Source organism: Scleropages formosus, chromosome 17, assembly GCF_900964775.1.
Source record: "Scleropages formosus chromosome 17, fSclFor1.1, whole genome shotgun sequence".
NCBI lineage: Eukaryota > Metazoa > Chordata > Actinopteri > Osteoglossiformes > Osteoglossidae > Scleropages > Scleropages formosus.
Window position 1 is genome coordinate 4,375,912 of NC_041822.1, and position 21,833 is coordinate 4,397,744.

The following is a 21,833-nucleotide window of genomic DNA, read 5'->3' on the forward strand; positions in this document are numbered from 1 at the left end:
ATTGCATGTCTGTTGAAAATACTTTGATTTAGTCAAACTTTTTTTTTAGTACCAGTAAGTATTTAGTTTTTCCTGAAGAAGTGCTAGTACTGTTACATAAGTTAAATATACTGTTTACTATAAATTTTTCCACCATCACTTGCACTCAAAGTTTTGTGTATATGTATCAAATTCAAACTTTGCCAGTGTAAAAAAAAAAGAATTATTTATAGTGAAATAACATTTGTTAAAAAAACAATTAATTAAATGCCATTCTATAAAAAGTGTATTTTTTATCATTTGGAACTTTAACATTTTTAAAAAAACACATTTATACAAATGTGCTGAGTTCATGCTAGTTCAGAGTAAGCATTTAGAGATGTTTTTTATAATTGTGACATTAATTTTGCTATCAGTTATTGTTCTGCTCTCACTTGGAGGCCTTGAAGCAGTAGACGCCATACAACTTGAGTTTTTTGTCAGGGAAGCCAACAAAACGCACTGCAGCCTCAGTGGGGCTGCAGTTTCTCCGGGGGTTAGAGATGGGATAGCGAACACTGCCATCTGCTAGCCAACCAGCATCACAGCGATCAAAGCCCAGCAGCTTCCATGCAGCGTAAATCTGCCCAACTTTGGCAATCTCTGCACCATCATTCTTGCAAGCCTGCACCGCCTCTTTGTATGTGAGTTTACTTGGGTGTATCAGGAAGTAGAATCGCCCTATGGACACATAAAACAGACAGTACTGTTATACCTGGTTTGTTCAGAGCTGTGTAGAGGTCCTGTTTTAATATGCAAATCATAATATGTAAAATGAATAGCCAAACAAGTATTTATTGCATACTGCATGAAATGTCTATCTTCATGTCAGTTTTAAAGTATTTAATTTTCGATTGCAATGCTATACTATGTTACTGATCACATCAAACTGTGAGAAGGTAACACACCTCTGTAATCTGAAGTGAAGCAGAAGACATCATAGCGTGCCTGATCTTTATCCCGTTGCCCATAGCTTCTTACACCTGCAACAGTGTTCTTTCCCCCACAGGGTTCTCGAGGAGTAGTGATGGGGTACTGCACAGAGCCATCACTGAGCCATCCTGCATTGCACCAGTCAAGACCTGCTACCCAAGCATCAAACAGCTGGTCGAAAGAGGCCACGACAGCATCTTGCTCCAGGCATGCCGTAGCAGCATCATGGTAATTCAGGTTGTAGCGCCCCAGTCTTGGGGAATATGGAAACACCACCCCTGTGATCCAAAAACACAAGGGGATATGTTATTTCAGTTAAATAATGAGATAACGCACTGTGAATCTGTCCCTATAGAGTCAGTGATCAGCGTTCGATCAGTAGCTACATTTGTTACTTAATCTCAAAAACTCATGGACACTTTTTTTATTTCAGCATGTTAGTGAAGATAAGCTAAGAGTTTGATCATGAAACTGAAAACTGCCATGCCAGCTGGGAAATACTTCAAACCTGTAAAGTATCAGTTTCAAATGTTTCCTATCAATCCATTTTAAATATATATTTATATTTAATGGTTAAGCTGTAAGGATCAAATGTTTGAAGATTATATAAATCTCAAAGTTAAGGAAAATAAAACTACCATTCAATCCACTACTCTACAAAGGCTATAACAAGACTTGTCATGGCATGACCACAGTGAACAATGAGATGACTGAAGGCACCACTGAAGGCATATAATTGTTGCCATCTTTTGTTCTTTGAAAAAATCTGCCAAAGCGAAGCCCCTAATATAAGGAGTATTACAAAAACACTGATACAGTCCATCACAGAATGTACATATACACATACCTGTATGTGTGGATACACACAAAAATTTGCAAAACTTCCAAATAGCCATGCATGTAAACCCATTGCAGCATGTGTTATGTATAAGCCTATCATCTGTGTCAGCCTATATTGTCATATTATCTGTCTAAGCAAAGCAAGCACATGACAAGGCTCAGTGCCTCCCTTTCTCAAAGTTTACAGAACAGGCTCTTGTTTGCATATATTTCTCAGCCCTCATTATACATATTTTTAAATTTTATTTTTAGTTATCATAATCACATTGGGGCTTTTGTATCACCATAAGTTACATTTATTCATTTAGCAGACTCTTTATCCAAACTGACACACATCTTTGAGAACAAAACAAAAAGAGCAATACACCAACAGAAGGAAAGAATCTGATCTAGACATGTAGTCAACTGGTGACATCACCTTTTTAATCGGTATATATTACATGAACACCTGTACATTAAGTGCTTAACAATAGCATAGTACACATTTATTGAGTACATTCATTTATGTTTACATACAATAAAACATATATCTTAATATAATTATATTTTAATGTAATTATATACATTAATATAATAAAACATTGTGTCTAAATAAATATGTATACGTGCAAATGTGCACCGACACATACAGACGTTTTCATGTATACATATGCAGTATATGCACACACAGTTTCAAAGAAACTGCCTATCCGTTATTCCTAAAATGAACTGTACTAAAATAATTTTATGCTGAAATCTCTATAAATCACACTTTCAAAATCCACTGAAATTAACAGTGACTGTACTGTCATTGTTGTATATTATGGATCTACTTTGATGCAAAATGCCCATTTTAAAAATTCACATATGGCTTTGTTTTCTCTCTATTTCCAATATTAAATGCAAATTATTCAAATGTTATCCAATGAACATTTAAAGTGCATAGGGACGAAACAAGTCTAGAACATGCAGTATTTTTAAATTTCGGCAAGATCAAAAATATTGCTGCATTGAGAATTTAAAAATGTTTTCTATCCCTTTTGGAATTGTTTGACAATTTGTCTGAACTGAAATACTTCTGTTAAAAGTACAAAAATTATTCAACATCGTAAATAGTGCAAGGTATCTGGATACTATATTGCTTCTTCTACTGTAGGTGGGATAACCTCATTTAGGAATCAGAAAATATTTTTTAGTATGTTAAAACAGTTGCTTTTAAAAAATCATATATTTACAGATTAAAGAATCAAGCTTGTGCACAATGCTGTATCAACATATAAGGGTGAACTCTGAGAAAGATACATGTTATTCGATGTGAACTTACCTTCCAGCTCGAGAGAAACCACATTAGTGCTGTCATCCAGACCACTGATGACCTCACATTTATAGTTTCCATAATCATCTAGGGTGACATTAGTGATTATCAGTGAGGCATCATTTTCATCTGCTTCTTGTAGGTACACACGATGGTTGAAGGTGCCATAGGTTTTCCTGTAGATACCTACAGACACCAGTACAAAAGTCTCCTCTGAGGAATGCTGTGGAAGCTTGGTCCATTTGACTCTCATTTCACTGCTGTCAAAGGAGGTTTGAGAACTACGGTTTAGCCTGCACGGCAGAGTGGCGTTGTCACCACGTCGCACGAGCACTTTGATCTGCTCAGTGACTACAGACAGCTGAAGGCCATTTTCTGGGGGGGGGGGAAAAAAAAAAAAAAAAAAAAAAACCTCAGGAATCTTTAATTTATATATACATATTTCATACATACACACATGCATACATACATACTGTATATATACTTATTTTCTTCCAATGATAGAAATCAGTGCACCATACACAAGTTTAACTTTGGGGAAAAAAAAAGGAGACCAAAAGGTTTTCTATAACTACATATTTTCTGTTTTCTACAATGCAAAGAAAGGTAAACTTTTTTTTTTTTTTTAATTAATGTGTAATTTTGCAGTGGATGATTTTTCTTAGAGTAAAAATTCTATTACTAATTTTGGAATCTAGACAAACTACATTAAATACTTTAATTTGAAGTGCACTCTTGGTCACATATTTTAGCTGTGTTTTATGCTGAGGTAAATTCTTCTAATCTGATGTTGCGCTGAAATTCCTTTCAGGAACTCTCTGAACCCTTATGATCCCTAAACACCACCTGAATGTGCCTGTATTAGAAAAATAATCTGGGGGGAAACTATTTTACAAGTGAAACCCCATGAAATCACCTCCACATTGTTTCTAAAGGAACTTTTTAAATAACTTTTGAATGAACCATAAAAATGCTTATTATGCTTATCCAGATTATAGTTTCTATTTTCTATTTCAGGCAACAAAGGGAATCATGTTTGCTGAAGTTCCAACAAGAAAATTTGAGAAACATTAAAGGGTGTAAATGCCAATACATATGTAGGTGCTAGACTATCCTTTAGTTTGTGCCAAAGGTGACACTGCTGATAGCTTGAGAAAAGACTCACGATTTTCACCCGAATGCAAGCAGCAGTTTATTTCAGAAACGTTGTTCACATATTTGGAAAAAGAGGATCTAATCAAACACTCCTGACCTATGTGTCTTTGACTGAAGCAATGAGGTTTAGTGTCAGGTAGTGCTCACCTACACAAACTTTACAACTCACACATAAGACCTTAGAAGTACCGTGCTTCCAAAATCAAACTTTTGTGAATGCTCATTATTACTCCATCACATTAAACATAAAGGTTATGTTGTTACCACTTCTGTAACTAAAACCTCTGTTTTACATAGAGTACAGGCATATCTCAATTTACAGAACTAATGTGCTCCAAAAAAGAGTGCAAATATCGAAATTTTGGATACTGAAAGCCTATTTCTCATTATTTTAAATGAAATAAATAAAAATGCATTTTGAGCTGATCTGATCACCCCCCCAAAAGTTTCCAGAATATCATTTGAACACTGGAAAACACTTATATAATTATCATCCCATAATTTCAATATGGTATGAAACACATTTGCATTTGTATTTGTTTATTTAGCAGAAAATAACCCATAGTAGCAATGTAAATCTCAGAAAACTATACAAAAGTGCATTGCACCTGTTATCTTTATATCTACTGTTCTGCTTCCAAACTGTACTCAGAAAACCCAGGGTAGTTTTCTATCTCTTGAAAATTCCAGGGTGCAGTTTCTGCTCTGGGCAAGTTCCCACTTATTTTTTTAATCGATCAGTTCTCCGCAAGATGATCAATAAACCTAGTAGGGATGCACTAATTGCTTTTATTGTGAAAAACTTTCTAAAACTGTGCACTGTTGCCAAAATACAAATACATACAAGAAAAACCATGGGTTAAACTTGTCCTACTAATTGCTCTGCTGTGTCTTCAGTCTTTTAATTAAATAACAGACCCAATATGGCTAACAGACACTCATGTGGGATTTCATACATTTTCCATGGTGAGTGTCTTTTGTAAAGCCACACTGTCGCATTCTGAACACACCAACAAATGGAGAGATTTAGATGAAAACATTCCAACTACTGTAAATTACTGCACTTCTGGTTCAGTCAACACTAGACTTTCAAAATTTTTTGGACATGCTTTGGATTAAATTTGTTATACTGATTTTTTGATCCATAAATAACTTGCGCATCAAAAGCCCGGATCAGTTACACTGATATGTTGGGATAAAGAAAGTTTGTAAACTGAGCTATCCTGTAATTCGTCAAAGGAGTAAACAATCTCATTTCTGGTCAGTTCTCGTTACAAATGAAACACCAAGACAAAATCATTACACTGTTATAATTTTCATTTGAAAACTAAAGAATTTTACTGTTGCCAAGACCTACTACCCCTTTTTATAATCAAAGTTTCACTAAATGAGCTATACAATTCACTGATTGAAAACATCTGTTTTAGAGTCGTTACAGAAGGAAAGGGATAAATTATGTACAACACAGTCAATTTACCATGAGGTTCTGGGTTTAAACATGCTGCTTCTCTGTAGATTGGCATTTTTCACTCTTGAGGCAAAGAAAAAGTTTACTCTTAATTTAGAAAATGGCTTTTATTCTCAATAAAATTTGAAAAATACGTTTGTTGCAAAGGTAGTAATGGTCACATTAGTATTATTGCCAAATTTTGTCAATTTAGTGTCAAAGTGAGGTCTTGTAAAAGAGTACTTACATCTTTTCAGCACTGCATAAATTTACCTTAACAGCGTACCATTGTTATTATTATTATTGTAACTTATAATTATATTTTTCTCTGCTGTTTTTTTGTTTAGTCCTCTAGGCCAGTCTGATTTCACCTGACAGACTTGCTGTATAGATGGAGTTACAGTTTTAACGTCATACACTCATTTTACAAGATCAAAAATTTGCACAGAAATAATCTCCTGATGTATTTTTTTTCAGTAAACATGATGCAGAAGTATAAGTAAGTAACACAAAGGTTTTGCATCTAGCATCTAATGACAAGTGAATTTCTTAACCCTTACATATAGTATATAGTGACGTTATTACATAAATATGAACAAAAACATTATGTTTTAACTCCCTTTTTATGACTATGTTTTAATGCAAACCATCTGCGGGAAAGAATTTGTTGAATATGTTCACCACATGAGATGAAACACACAATTAAGTGTGTTTTTAAGACACCACATTGCACACCACACAATTTATAGCAAATTATCAAGTACCAGTGTTAAAAGGAAAAACTTATAACTTACTGACTGTGAAACTTTACAGGATCTTTCAGTAGCCAAACAACAGCAATTTAACTCCAACAGACTTGTAGCGGTAAATCACTGAGGTCATACACACCATTTTTATATAGTACAGTTAATGTACACACATCCACAAACCAAGCATGCATACTTTTTCCTACCTGATATATACAAAGGCTTGTTGGGTTGCATGTTGCTGTAAACATCGCCAAAAATGAATGTAAAAGCAAGCAGAGTAATCATTTCTTCTAGCACCTTAAAAGTTTGCAGAACTTCTAACTCTAGATATCTGGGTGCAATGCACCGTTTTTCTACTGCTTCTGTGGTTGGCAACTTATTCAGCAGAAAAGTAGTGTGCTGCAGAGAAGCTGGGGGGTCTTCTGAAGTACTCCTAAGGTGCTTTTTATTTCATGGTTCAAACCACTCCCTCTCCCCAGAGGCCATTATGTTAAGAATATGCTTTACAACATAAACGCTGATGAAATTCTATTTCTGAAATGTGGTATATGGGTAATATTAACATAATATATCTTCTATTAAATATTCAAATTGTGTAATCAATGTCCACTGATGCAAACCTATTTAAAACATAAGAAGGCATACAAAGCAAATACACACACACATTTCCTGAACCGCCTGTCCCATACGGGGTCGCGGGGAACCAGAGCCTAACCCGGCAATTCAGGGCGTAAGGCTGGAGGGGGAGGGGACACACCCAGGACGGGATGCCAGTCCGTTGCAAGGCACCCCAAGTGGGACTCAAACCCCAGACCCACCGGAGAGCAGGACCTGGTCCAACCCACTGCACCACCGTGTCCCCCACAAAGCAAACATCCAAAAAAAAACTATCCTGAAAGAAATTTCTTTTCAGAATTTTTTAGACTTTTCCTATGATATTCAATAATATCAAGGCAATATGAAAATATGTATAATTTTTAAAAAAGAATAATAATGCAATCCCTAATGCAAACAAGCAAGATGTAGCTGTACAAGAGCCATTTATCCTTGCCCATTGTTATTTGGGATTATGGGCAGCCTGTTTCATTCTACATCTCTTCTTTCCTCTCTTGATTACATAAATACACTCTCCGCATGCACACCCTCCGTGTTCTGCTCTTACTACATTCTAAGAAAGGGAATTACATCATCAAGGTCTAAGACAAAGTAAATGACAGCAGAAGATCTTCAATGCATATCTTCAAATGAAGACACTTTTTAAAACCACTGACTTCAGTAGATAGAATATTAAATGTGGCATGTATCATTTAAGAAGCAGGGTGAAAAAAGCCCAACAGACCTTTGAAGGTTCTTCGCAGCTTAGTTGTTACAGCTGGGGAAGTTCAGGTCATTGTGTTTTTCAAAAGTCTGAAAGTTCACACCACTTGAAATAGGCCATATAGGGCCCCTTTATAGGGTGAAGCCTTACCAAATAAAACCCTTGACCCAAACACTGGGGTTGGGTCAAGGTCAATGACCACAAGCACATAAACTGTGCATTCCACAGTGATAAATAAAAAGCAAAACTGCTCTTCCTTAACATGGCTTTGATTCTTTACAGCACTGTTATATTTGTGTCAAGCGAGTTCTCACAATGCACAGGCATGTTGTTTAAGTGGCTATTTTGAGGTTTTTAAAAGACAAGTGGGACCCAGTTTTCCAGAAGCTGCTGAATTTATTTTCAGTGATTCACTTTCACTATAAATGATCTTTGCAACTATTGCATATCCAAACTGGAGGAGTAAGAAGAAATAGCTTCAGATGTGACATTTTGAGACTTGAGAAAATATAAAATCAAATGCAAGCATGGACATGAAGATTAAAAAAAAAAACAAATAAATTTCCAAATTAAGGCTATAGGTTTTAAAAAATGAGTATTATTGGAACAGAGAAGGGTGAACAATGGCAAACAATGCTGAATTATTGTATGTAATGGGATAATATCTCAGTTTTTCATTAGGTTTTTCCGGAAAGGGGTGGAAAGTATACCAGATAACTTTTAGTATGAGTGTGACATGAGCTTGGATTCAGAGCATGTATATCTCTCTGTGGGGTATATTACTGTGTAAAAGTATGTACAATATCTTTTTATGTACCTGCTTGGTGTACATGTGTAAGGAATGTACATCCGGAAACTTGAATTTACAGTATGTCAAACAATTTTTGTCTGTCCTTTTGCAGCCTGACTGATTCTAAGTATATAAGCAGCTGGTCTATCAAATTCCTCAGCATACTGTACTGTGCACACTTTTGACAGGGGGTGTATGTGTAGTTAGGACAAAGTCCTTACCTTGGTTGCTGTAGCTGTTCCATGCAACAGGGAAATTGCTTAACAGCCCTGACTGACTCTTTGGGAAGCCCCCATGAATTCTTCACATTCCACTTCTAAAAGAGAAAAACAGGGCAAAATGTATAAATTTAACCCATAATAATTCAACAATTTTCAAAGACATTTAAATTAAGTTAATAGCAATTTCTTTGAAATATTGCTAGAAACAAGAAGGCGAGAAGATATAAAACACTATTTGATTTTCTGATTCTTGGACAGAGCAGAACAGATCGAAATGTACTTTTAACCTCAAAGTACTTCTCCAAACCAAGCCAAAAAAAGAGGGATTTCATTTCGGTGTTTGCAGTAAAGGCAGTTCCCGGGTTACGAACATCCAATTTACATACACCCCGTAGAAAGAAACCATGCCCATAAGGCCTGTTCTATAAAAAATTTGAGTTACATACAATGGTTAAGGGTGTGTGGTGGTGCAGTGGGTTTGGCTGGGTCCTGCTCTCTGGCAGGTCTAGGATTCGAGTCCTGCTTGGGGTGCCTTGAGACAGACTAGCATCCCATTTTGGGTGTGTCCCCTCTACCTCCAGCCCTGGGCCCTGTGTTGCTGGGTTAGGCTTCGGTTTGCCGCAACCTTGCTTGGGACAAGCGGTTTCAGTCAATGTGTGTGTGTGAGTGTACAATGGTTCATAATAACAAACAGGTGCTACTTTGGACGTGCATCAAAACATTGCGCATCTACAGCAGTTTGTTGGCTCGTGAGCTTGAGGTAGGACGAAAACTTTCAGTTGGACCATGTTGCTGTTAATAGTGTCTCCTGTGTGTTGCTGTATTTGGCTTTAATTTTTTTGGTTTTTATTGTCGTAACTATGGCCCTAAAGTGTAAATGTCATGCAAGCGATGGTGATACAACAAAGAAAAGGAAAACGATCAGGACTGAAACTAAACTGGAAATAATAAAGCGATCAGAAAAAGACAAAACGCCAACAAACATTGGAAAAGCATTAGGCTACAGTTAGTCAGTGATCGGAACAATTTTAAAGGACAAAGTGAAAATAATGAAGCACGTAAAAGGCTCTGTCCAGATTAAATCTACAATTATCCGATCTACGAACAAATTCGACTTAAGGAGAGAATTAGGAACGTAACTCATTCATAATCCGCGGATTGCCTGTATTACTGCTTATTACAAGTTTATTCTCATATGGTTCTTATTAAGTGTATATGATATGACTAAGTGCCTTGGACACATCTGGATATGTCTGTGTGTGTGGCTTTGACTACAAAGAGTCTGTAGTTTGATGTTGAAGCCACAATATACCAATTTGGAACATACATGTAAAGAATGCAAGTATGATACAAGAGAAACTGCTGACAGTTGTTGCATCACAAACTGTAGCTACTTTTAGAAGCTTTCTGTGGAACTGGGAAGTTTAATTTGTCAAATAATGTAAAAAAAACAACATTCGTTACATTGCATGCTCATTGTCATTCTTCTTAAGAAATAAAATTTTTGCCTTCCCATCTTTAACGGCATATAAATCTCTTCAAGAACAAGGACTGTCAAAGAAAGGGTCGTTGGCTGCTTGCATCATAATTTACATGGTTAAAATGTATGTTTAAAAAAGTTGAAGATGTTGGGCTTTAAGGAGGGTGTGGTGGTGCAGTGGCGCAGTGGCACAGTGGGTTGGACCACAGTCCTACTCTCCAGTGGGTCTGGGGTTCGAGTCCCGCTTGGGGTGCCTTGCGACGGACTGGCGTCCCGTTCTGGGTGTGTCCCCTCCCCCTCTGGCCTTACGCCCTGTGTTGCCGGGTTAGGCTCCGGTTCCCTGCGACCCTGTATGGGACAAGCGGTTCTGAAAATGTGTGTGTGTGTGTATTGGGCTTTATCTATGTAAAGTGAAAAGAGATGTTTTGAAGGAAAAATAGCTATTTTACTTTGGCCATCATGTTGGCACGATGACAACTCTTTAAACTTGGATTTTTTTCCCCCAGAAGTTTTTCCAATATAACACCTATAACATTTAATGGTTGTAATAGGGTACCTCACCATGCAACTATTTTACATAAGCTATTTTTTTCCAGTGGAAAAAAAAACATTTTTATACTTGTACAGTTAAACTAATGTATAAATATTTTAATTTTCTTTTTTACATGAAAAGTGTAAACAGCATGACAAAAAAGGAATTTCGAAGGGAAAAAAAAAACATCAATGTTATAAACTGATTTTGTTTGTATCAAATTGCAAAAAGAAGCAAAAGAGCAACTGGCTTAAAGGATAGGGAAAATATTCTCCATTGTTTTTTTCTTCTGTGGCCTTCCAAACAACATTTGGTTATAACTAAACCAAATTACGCGGATTATTGTATGTGCATTGTATTATTGTAAATTTCTTTAGCATTGTTTATTGTTTTGTCTAAAAAGTTTGCTGATTGTACTTACACACTGTCTCAAAAAGTTTTAATATATTTAGTCTTCTTTACTGAGTAACTAAATGATGAGGGACTTGCAGGTCATTTATCACTTTTAATACTGCATATTATCTGTGCACCTGTACTATTGTACTGCAATTAAACCTTAGTTTAAAATATAGTACTACTGTACAATGTTATTATGTATTAAGACATTGCTTTAATCATTCGTCACAAATGACAGAAGGCCACAGAATGTGACAGAAGGCCATTCATATCCCAGCTGTCTATTAAGATACAATACTTTGTCATTTTTGTCATACATAATACAATAAAATTTTCTATCGCACATTGCATTTTAAGTATTTATTTTTACAAATACTTTAGCAGAGTGATTTCAAGAAGAGAACGACGCCAGTAAAGAAAGATGGGCATAGTCCTACAGTATGTTTATGTGTAACATTAATGCTCTAAACAAAGGATAAAATAGGACAGATCCATTGTGTCCTTCTATCCTAGAGCCCTACATAGAAGAAAATCTCTCCCAGCATCAGTAAGATAGTAATTAAAGACAGACTATACCTCTCAGCGGGGGGTGTGGTGGCGCAATGGGTTGGACCGGGTCTTGCTCTCCGGTGGGTCTTGGGTTCGAGTCTCACTGGGGGTGCCTTGTGACGGACTGGCGTCCTGTCTGGTTGTGTCCCCTCCCCCTCCTGTGTTGCCGGGTTAGGCTCCGGCTCCCCGCAACCCTGTATGGGACAAGTGGTTCAGAAAGTGTGTGTGTATATACCTCTCAGTGCCAATTTGGCTTTAAAGGGCATGATCCTCCAGGCGAAGAACTTGATACTATTAACAAATTTAAATCCTTTTCCATGCAACAACACACAGACGTAACTGCAATGAATAAGTATGTAAAAATATTCTTTTATGTTATTAAAAGCATTCATTCAACCAGCTTTAAACTGTGAACACATACTTCCTAACTGATGCTGAATCCAGCCCCCCAGGCAAATATATTTGGCAAATTATGTATTAAACAGAGCAAATGCAGACTGCAGAGCATGGTGACGTTCTCAAAAACAAACATGCACTGGAATACACAGCGGTGACTGAGCCTTTACTGAAGCAGGTTAAAATAACTATTACACTACACATTAGTACATATCATATTTTTGCATTTACATTTAATCATATAGCAGATGTTTAACAACAAAGCCATGTATATCTCAGAGAAATATGCGAGTGCAATACCATCAACAAAATGAGAGATTTGGTTGCATGTGACAGGTGATTCTAGAGGACAATGTCACATACTCCTATGTGAGCCAGTGTTCATCACACAAGTCGCTGCATAAATATTTTCAACATACAGTACCAATGAAAAGTTTGAGTACATCTGGGCAGATAGAAGTGATAGAAAAATATGCATATGTATATAATTTTTTAAGGGATAAAAGTACCTAAATAGACTGTAAGGATATATATATCCTTACAGTCTATTTAGGTGCTTTTAAAATGCTTTTAATCCCATATATAGATATATATATATATGGGATTAAAAGCATTTATGTCAAAAATAAGTGTATTTTGAGACAAAGCATAAAAGCTCTGATTTGTTTGGGTTTACCAAGATCATTTAGCTCAACAATATCTGTCACTGCCAGTCTTCTCTCAGAGGTAAGTGCACAATATCTCCCTCCCAGGCAGTGCTCTTGTCTGTTTTAAATCAACTCAACTGACTGATTCATTGTATTGCCATGACTTTGCACTGCAGTTGTAAGCTTATATCCTTTGCCAGTCTAACCACAGGTATAAGTTTGAACATGCAAATTGTTCCAGTATGTTTCTGTGTGTCATGATTAATGCCAAGACAGATGTAAATGGAACCAAGAGCAGAGTTTCTTGGATGCTGAAACCAGGAGCAGGAAAACTCTTGCAGGGCAGAGCAGTGCTGAAGTAGGGAACAATGCGTGCAGTGGAGATGGAGTATTTGGCCGGGGAAATAATGAATGAGGTCCGTGTTCGTCAGCGGGGTCGAGGTCTGGAGTTTTGTAGAGGGGCAGGCTGAATAGTGGTCAAGGTTCGAAGAAGAGCAGGTGTTGGTTCAAAATGTTATCCCAGTCAGAACCGAGGGACAAAGCAAAGGTCAGGAAAGTGGGTTACTTTGAGGTTTTGGGATTTAAAAAGATCACAAGGGAGGTGTGTGTTCTCCAAGAGATTCTGCAATCTTTCAGCAGTTGTCGGGCATCTTTTATTCTTTCTCCTTTATTGTGTACAGGCTAGGTGGGTGGATTGTCTATGTTTTATTGTCTGGAGGCTTGACACTGTGAAAGGTCATTGTTCTCCTAATTTATAGTTAAGACCTTCATCAGTCTATAATGAACCAATTGTAGATTCTATGAGGTAGCAACAGGAAGATATTACTTAATGGAATCCGTCACATCCATGCACAATGCCCCTAAACCTTGCCTCTAAAGAGAACAAAAACATGTGATGCACAGCTGTCATCATTTCCAATTAGGGGGAATACATTTATCTGATGCATTTCTGGAAAGCAACCTACAATGTTAAGCTACTTACCATTATATACCAATTGTCACAGCTGGGTAATTTTACTGGAGCAATTAGGGTAAGAATCTTGCTCAAGGATACTATAGCCTGAGGTGAGGCTTAAACCTATGACCTTTGGGTCCAAAGGCAGTAGCTCCAAGCACTACACTACCAGTTGTCATACACAATGCAACATCCAAGAGCCAGGACTGTTAATATGCCACTCCCCATTGGACACTAATGCTCTTTGGCTACTGTAGTCAAGCAGTTTCTTATCCATCTGTTCTTTTCCTTACCAGCAGTCATTAATAGGATTATAGACATATAACTGAAACTCCACTGCACACCTGAATTTATTAAACCATTACTGAAGGTCTTGCAAAAAAAAGCCTTTTATATAACAGTGAAGATCTTAAAATAAATAATTCAATCACAAACATAGATGAAAGTATCCTGAAATGATAGATGGGTGGATGGATAGATCTCCCCTACTGCTGTGGGACTCTTGAGCAACATGCTTACTCTACATTGTCACATACTGAGCTGTGATGGGCATGCTGGTAACAAAGAATCAGTAAGATGCCAGCAAAAATACCATCAATAAAGTACTGAATCTTGTTGCTGCTGCCTATTCACATGCATTTCATTTTGTACTGTTATACTGCTCATTTTGGTCCAGTATTCCACTTAACATTTTCTGTCTGAACGAGGTTGGGTGTCGGGAAAGGCCTACCGGAATCTGTTTGTCATTAACTATTAACATCTCTTTTATAAAAGTACGACAAGTACATGCAATTGGTTGTTAAAAGTGTTATGGCACTTATTGTAGTTTTCAAAAATCATTTCTGTAATCTTTTGCTTACCATTCAGCCATTTGGCACTTTGTTGTGCTGGGTAGCCTGTATTGCAAACCAGATAGTGTGAACCACTCAGGGTATTTCTAGGTGGGAGTCCTTGGGCACAACCAACTTGAGAGGGGCGTTTTACTGTGTAATGGGATAAATGTTTTTATATATTGTAAGATCGGGATATTTATAGCAGAGAAATGTTTTGTATGGCTTGTTTGTTTTTGTATTTATGTTGGATGTTATTTTTGGGGATATGTACTTTGGAATTGTTGTTGAGGCTGTTATGGTATAGCCAGGAGGGTGGAGTTACTGCTATAAAGCTGGGGTAGACTCATGCAAACTTTTGCAGACTCATGCAGACAGGTACACACACAGTGAACAGGAGAGCTCATAAGCCTTATGTTCTTTTGTGACTTAATGTTTGTTTTTTGTATTTGGCTGGGGTTAATGTGTTTTGAAGAACTTTTTTTTAGTAAAGAAAAATAAACCTTTTTGGTCCAACTACTTCAGTTCTCCACTGCTGCCTCCATCCCTCGTCCATATCGTCACGGCTCCAATACATTTTCGTAGTTGCATGAATAGGTAAATGTTTATAGGTACCTTCACATTGCACAGTGCTTTTGCAGAAAAACATCAGCTAAATGAATTAATGTAAGCTCATGCACTTAATTTTCTTCATATATTCATGCTCTCTGGGCAAGGTTTTACTGACATGATAATATCCTCAATAGAGCCAGTGTGAGATATGTAATAACTTGTATTTCTTTCCTCAGAAGTTCACAGACTTCTCAGAAATATATTCACAAAATTCCAGTTTTGATGGACTTTCAAATCCCATGTCCTCATCTTACGAACAGAGTTGGTACCAAATGTCTGTCCATTAGCTCAATCTTTTAATGAATCTAAAGTCACATGTATGACTGAGGTGTCACCATCAGTACATACCCCTCTATTTGTTAACAAGTTAGGTTCTATAAAAATGTCAGATGCACCTGTCAAATATCAAAATTCACTATTAAATTTCCCTGATATTTCATATTCTCTTAAAATATTAAATTGAGTTTAATTTTTTACAGAACATTATGTGACACATCAGCAGTGATGGAAAAGTCTTGAAAACCTGCCCCTAAATATTTTAAAACACTTCAGTTTTTATCTTATTTGAAGACTTTTTCAACAGTCATTTTTACAGTAATTTTGTGTTGCCTTATTGCATGTTACAGCAAAATTAAAATTCTCATGACACTGTCAAATGAGGGATTTAGAATTTTGGACTAAATTGTTAATGCTTTAATATTTATTTATTTAAAGGGGTACATTTCTAAAAACACAAATTCTGAAAGTTTGATTATTTGTTTACCAGATGTTGAAATTCCACTGGGATACACGAAACAGATGTGAAATCCCATTGAGACACATGCAGCTGCAGCCCTCTTCTTAAAAAGAAAAAAAAACTGTCCAGTAAGAATGGGGCCAAAAACAGTGCAGTATGGGAATTGGCAAAGGTTTTTCTTATTTTTGTTGTGTCTTTCTGTCTTTATACCAGGAGCTGTGTGAATGGGACATAATGTTATCACTCTGCTGTTGTCTGTCTTGTGTAACAACTGGGTTTGGTCTTCAACACAGTAAAAGCCCTGCCAAAGGTGTGCAATATTGAGAGAGAATACATTCCTGTCAAGAAGCATCCGGACTAGATTTGCAGGTATGAGCCCCCACCTGCTCTACACCAGCAATTGCTCCTAAAAGCTGTATTGCTACCATTCTGTTTAGTACAAACGCACAAGCTAATGCGCAGTTTATGCAAAACTGAGACTCCTTTTTAATCCATATCCTAATGGCTAGGGATTATTTTACCAAGTGGCCTACGGCATTTAAAATCCCCTCTTCGGAAGCTACCCTCATTACTGAGTATCTGCTGGAGGGGATGTTTTGTGAGATTTAGCTTGCCTGAGGAACTACACAGTGACTGGGGACTCACATTTTGAATCCTAGATATTTAGGGTGATGCACTGTGTGTTGCTGAATTTGCACTAGTCAGTGTGTAAGTCTCTAACTCCCATTTCATAAGTGCTGTAGTCATATGGATCTGGCAAAAATTTAGGACAATAAGCAGCAATTATGAAAGTCATCCTTTTAATGTGCCAATCCAGTCTATTAAAAAATGCCTCATTTCCATCAAATATGATGCCAATATTAGTTTAATACCTATAAAACATACTCCTTCTCTTTAACTAAATAATAGCATTTTACAAAGGAAACTGTAGGTCTGTCATCTCCTGACACCAATAAAAAAAAATGATGCAAAAATAAAGTTGTGACTTTCATAATTTTACAGTTTGAAGAATTTGTATTTTTTTTTGCATTTTTATTTATTATATGTCAAGAGTACCAGTTGCTTAAACCACATTCTTACGTATTCTTTTTTAATTGTCATGATTAATTATGCTGCACTATGTGTTCGTCTGACAGATGTTTTTCAAATGGTGTTCCTATCCCAAAATAATTGTAGCCTCCAAGCAAGGTAGCTTACAGATATGTGTGTAATCAAACGTTAAATATCATGAAGCATGATATTGCAATCCATATGTGTTGCCAAAGGGTTAGGATCATAAAAAATTAAAAGTAGTGCTTACCATGCCAGCTCAAACAAAGACAGTTCTGTATGACAACTCAGAATTATACATGGGGAACTCATTACTCTATAAAAAGACTTGTCATATTTTCCACCCCTCTTGGTCTTGAAATACCCATCCTAGCAGGAAATTCAACCTAATAGTTCACCCCTCAAATCCTCCGTCCTGTCCTGAGGCCCATATCATTATGGTGAAACTTTGGAATTAGTCAGATTTGAACCTCCGGGCAAATAATTTCTTATCCAGAAGTAATTTTAATGAACTGAATGGATTTTGCATTATCAACTTAAAAAGTGAAAAAAAAAGCCATTTTCTATTAGGAAAATGGGAAGAATAAAAAACATTACATAAAAAGGTGACATTCCTCTACTGGCAGGAATTAAAATTATGAACCACAGTACCTTATGGGTCATTCATTCCATGAACTATTTCTCCACTGAGGCCAAGTTGGTACGTAATTAAGCTTCTGTTCTCTTATGCAGCTCATTAGCCTTCCATTTATAAACTTGGTATCCAACCATATCCAACAAAAGGCACACTTTCTCTCATTTGCTAGGAATACAAAGGGAATTTTTAGGTAATAATTAAAATGATTGCGGAGTTTAAACCATGTAGAAGGGAATGAAGAATAAAACAATAAAGAACAAAAAGGAAAAATGTGAAGTACACAAATGCATATCATTCAGTCTGTTACAAATAAAAAAAATAAAACAAATAAAATATTGTTCACCATTAATTTGCTTCACCACCTCATCTAAAAATGCGATGCTTCCATCAGCAACAATTAAAATATTGACATGTTCATTCGTTATTAAAAGACCAGCTAATAATTTTGAATGTGTTTTACCCATGAATGTTAAGGTAGCACCAGGTCAACATAAGTATATAAAATTTTTCCTTCACATACGCAATGGACACTTCACAGTTTTAAAGCGGTAGGTAGCAAACTGCACATTTTTATTCTAGATAACTCTCATCTTCCTAACTGAAAAGTGAATAATATCACACGCATAAGCAGCATAAGAACTTGTCAGGTATCGGTGGACTGAACAGCATGAGCAACAGTACACAAGGGCATTGTACAGGTGGTCCCCGACTTACGATAGTTCGACTTTCAATTTTTTTAACTTAATGTTGGTGAGCTGGGGATAAAGATTCAGTAGAAACTATGCTTCGAATTTTGAATTTAATTTTTTTCCTGGGCAAGCGATATGTAGTGCAATACTCTCTCGCGATGCTGGGCAGCGGTTGCAATCCGCATCTCCCAGTCTGTCACACAGAGGTCTGTATTAGATGTATTAAATACATATTCAATTTAAGATATTTTCAACTTACGATGGGTTTTGTGGAGCGTAACCCTGTTGTAAATTGGGGACCACCTGTACACATAAATTGTGGAGGGAACATGAAGCTTGCTTCAACACTGGGGCAGGTACAAACACCACTCTCTTACATCAGTATACACTTTCTTTTGCTAAGTACATGCAATTCTAGTTGTCATCAGATAGTTTTCATTATTACATGTTACTTGAATAGATAGTTTCATTCTCCCTCACTAGTTCATTTTCTTTGATTAAGTGTAAATTTCAAATAACATACACAATTTGCATTTTTACTACATGTGAAGAACCGATGAATTTGTGGCACTATATAATTCTTCAGTACCAGCAGAAATAAATTCATCTTCATTTCATGGGTAAAGGAATAGAGGTAGCTACATCTGTTTTATTGTACTCTGTTTTATAGACCTTATTATTGATTTATTATATTTACATTTATTCATTTAGCAGAGAAAAACACATTGAGTGCATTACATCAATAGAAGGAATATTACATCTATGTACATCTATTACATATTAAATATTGTACATATATTACATTTATTACATATTCAACTGGTTTGCTACAGAGCCAGACATTTTAAACACAGAAAGCAAGAGTAAAAGTAATATAAGCATTATCTCTTTTGTCGGTAGTGTAACTGCTTAGACCTGCTACCCTACACTCAAGTTACCTGGGTTCAAATGCTATTTCCTGCTGTAATACACACTTGGACAAGACACTTACCCTACATTGATTGAGAAAAAATTGCTGAGCCATATAAATGAGCAAATCATTGACAGTAGCTTTATAGCGTAAGTGACTTTGGAGAAAAATGTCAGCTAAATAAATGCAATCAAAATGCTTACTACATCAAATGGCAACAATGAAACAAAAAGCAGTTTAATGTCATATACAAAGTGGAATGCATGGCAAATTATCAACCTTTGCTGCACGTGGTTTTTATTAGTTAAAGGCAATATCATCCTTGATATATGAGAAACAGTGCTCTAAGATATAGAAGTATCTTTATAAACAGTAACACATCACAGGCAAATACTCTTCACGCACTTTAAAATGAAAGTACCTGCCATACTTGGGTCCGTGTAAGTTGCCGTCATTCGTTTTTTGATTTGAAATTGAAAGCAGAAAAAAGAGAAATGGCTTTTTATTGTTTCTGAGCACACACACACACACACACACACACACACACACACACAAACACGCACACACACACACACACACACACACAAACACACACACACACACACACACACACACAAAAAGTACTTTTAATTAATTTTCTCTTTTCATTTAATCATAGAAAGTGTAGAAATCAAAATGTCACCATACCAAATATGACAAATGCCCTGAAGTGCACAGTATTTCCAATCTAACAAGTAGCCTAACCTATAACGGGTGAGGAGTGCTGCTGTCTCAGAGCGCCTGGCTGGTGTGAGAGAACGTGGGTTTGATCCCTGCTCAGTCTTTGTGGAGTTTGCATGTTCTCCCAGTGTCTGTGTGGGTTTTTTCCAGGTGCTCTGGTTTCCTCCCACAGTCCAAAGACATGCTGTTCAGGTTCACCCATAGTGTGTGTGACAGAGAGAGTGTGTGTCCCACTGATGTATGGATGAGTGACCAAGTGTAAGTAGTGTATCTAGCAGTGTAAGTCACCTTGGTGAATAAGGTGTGTGGGCTGATAATGCTACACAGAGTTCGTTGGGAGTCACTTTGAAGAAAAGTGCCTGCTAAGTAAATACATGTAAACTAGAACTCCATGGTGCTTTTAACGCTTCCACTTAATTAGTAATAAGATTCTTAAAAAGTAGCACCTGAAAAATCCTGCCAGTTTTGTCGGTGGACATGTCATCCTCACTTACTCTCACTCTCTTGCTGCTTTTAAAAAGCATGTAGTGATCCATATTAACTTATGAATAACAGAGTGAAGCCAGTATGTTTCATGAAGCCACTGATGGATTATGCGCAGTTTCAATTAATTTATATCCGGGTTGTTCAAGAATACAAGTCAAAAAATAAGACAGCGTGAAACTATAAATAAAGCATATTTAAAATATTTTACATTTTGAACAAAAATTGTTTTTAGACATGGTAAATTCATAATTTGTTTTTAATTTTTAAAACTTGAATGAAAGAATCAGCATTTTGTTTTTCAATTTTGAATAAAAAAAAATGAATGAACGCAACATACATGGACCAACTTGGATAATATTGGCACTTGCTTCGATCTTAAGCCATTTTACTCCCCGTTCTCTGAACTTCTGACATTTTATTTTATCTTCTGTATCAAAATCCAGAGTGCAGTCATAGTCCCACTGATCAGTTTACTTGTGAAAAAAATAACAATTACACGCAGTGCATACACAGTGTATCATACACTTTCTAAACAGATGTTTTTCACAAAGCACTTGCAAAGTAGCAATCATTTAAGACCTCCAAAGTTTTAATGACAAGAGCATTTGAACCATATTCACAGTATTACATTGCTTCTAGATATAAGAGTGTCTGCTTCACCGAACATTAACTGCATCAGCACTTTTGCCTCAAGGTTTTATGTGCATTGTGCTGTCAAAGATATCTACGAGAGAGCCAGCTGTGCAGCCTGCAGACTTTGACAGAAAGCCCAGGGGAATTTCTGTTTGGGTCTTGTCTCCAGCAAGAAAGAGCACAGGTCCCCAGTCATGGCACATATGTTGCTGGGACAGGTTCACTGGTGAATTATATATTGCCACAAAAGTCCACAACACTCATATTTGTATTTTTTTTTTTTTCCTTTTAGCTTACACTTTTCTCCAAAGCGATTTACAACTTTCAGCTACCTACAATGTTTTACCTATTTATATATCTTGGACAATTTTACCAGACCAATTTTAGGGTAAGTACTAAGCTCAAATCTTCCCAGTCATGTCATACGGATACAGGAGTTGGACAGTGAAAAAGATGGACAAGAAGACAATTGATGCCTTTGAACTATGGTGCTGACAAAGAATCCTGCATTTATCCTGGACCGCTCAGAAAACAAATGGGTTTGTATTGCAGCAGATCAAACCAAAGATGTCACTGGAAGCTCGGACGACACGGCTTCGATTATCTTACGTCGGACACCCCATGCGAAGAAGACAGTCAATGGAAAAGGACATCATGCTGGGCAAAGTGGAAGGTCAATGTAGAGGAGGAAGGCTGGTGGATCTATACAAACACCACAGCCATGGACGCCCCACTTTCAAGTTTTAGCTGGTTAGCGGAAGACTGGATGCTTTTCTGGACAACTATCCATAGTCACTTTGAGTCCACATC

The 21,833-nt window shown here is 36.7% G+C and overlaps 1 protein-coding gene across 1 annotated transcript; it reads right to left on the minus strand.

The window, feature by feature from the left end:
• Positions 1-409: 409 nt before the first annotated feature.
• LOC108938459 (hyaluronan and proteoglycan link protein 1-like) lies at positions 410-10,143 on the minus strand. Its single transcript, XM_029259707.1, has 6 exons — positions 10,093-10,143; positions 8,766-8,860; positions 6,640-6,767; positions 3,095-3,460; positions 927-1,229; positions 410-699 (listed from the first exon to the last, which is right to left on the minus strand). Exons 1-6 carry the CDS (start codon positions 10,141-10,143, stop codon positions 410-412), a joined length of 1,233 nt encoding a protein of 410 aa, XP_029115540.1.
• Between the last annotated feature and the right edge of the window lie 11,690 nt (positions 10,144-21,833).

Excerpts from the sequence above, each read along its gene's own strand:
- LOC108938459 (XM_029259707.1), bottom strand. The coding sequence starts at position 10,143 with ATGCAACAACTGTCAGCAGTTTCTCTTGTATCATACTTGCATTCTTTA. Across the intron at positions 6,768-8,765 it reads GAACAGCTACAGCAACCAAG|ATATCTAGAGTTAGAAGTTC; the intron begins GTAAGGACTTTG and ends CATTGCACCCAG. Across the intron at positions 3,461-6,639 it reads CAAGCCTTTGTATATATCAG|AAAATGGCCTTCAGCTGTCT; the intron begins GTAGGAAAAAGT and ends CCCCCCCCCCAG.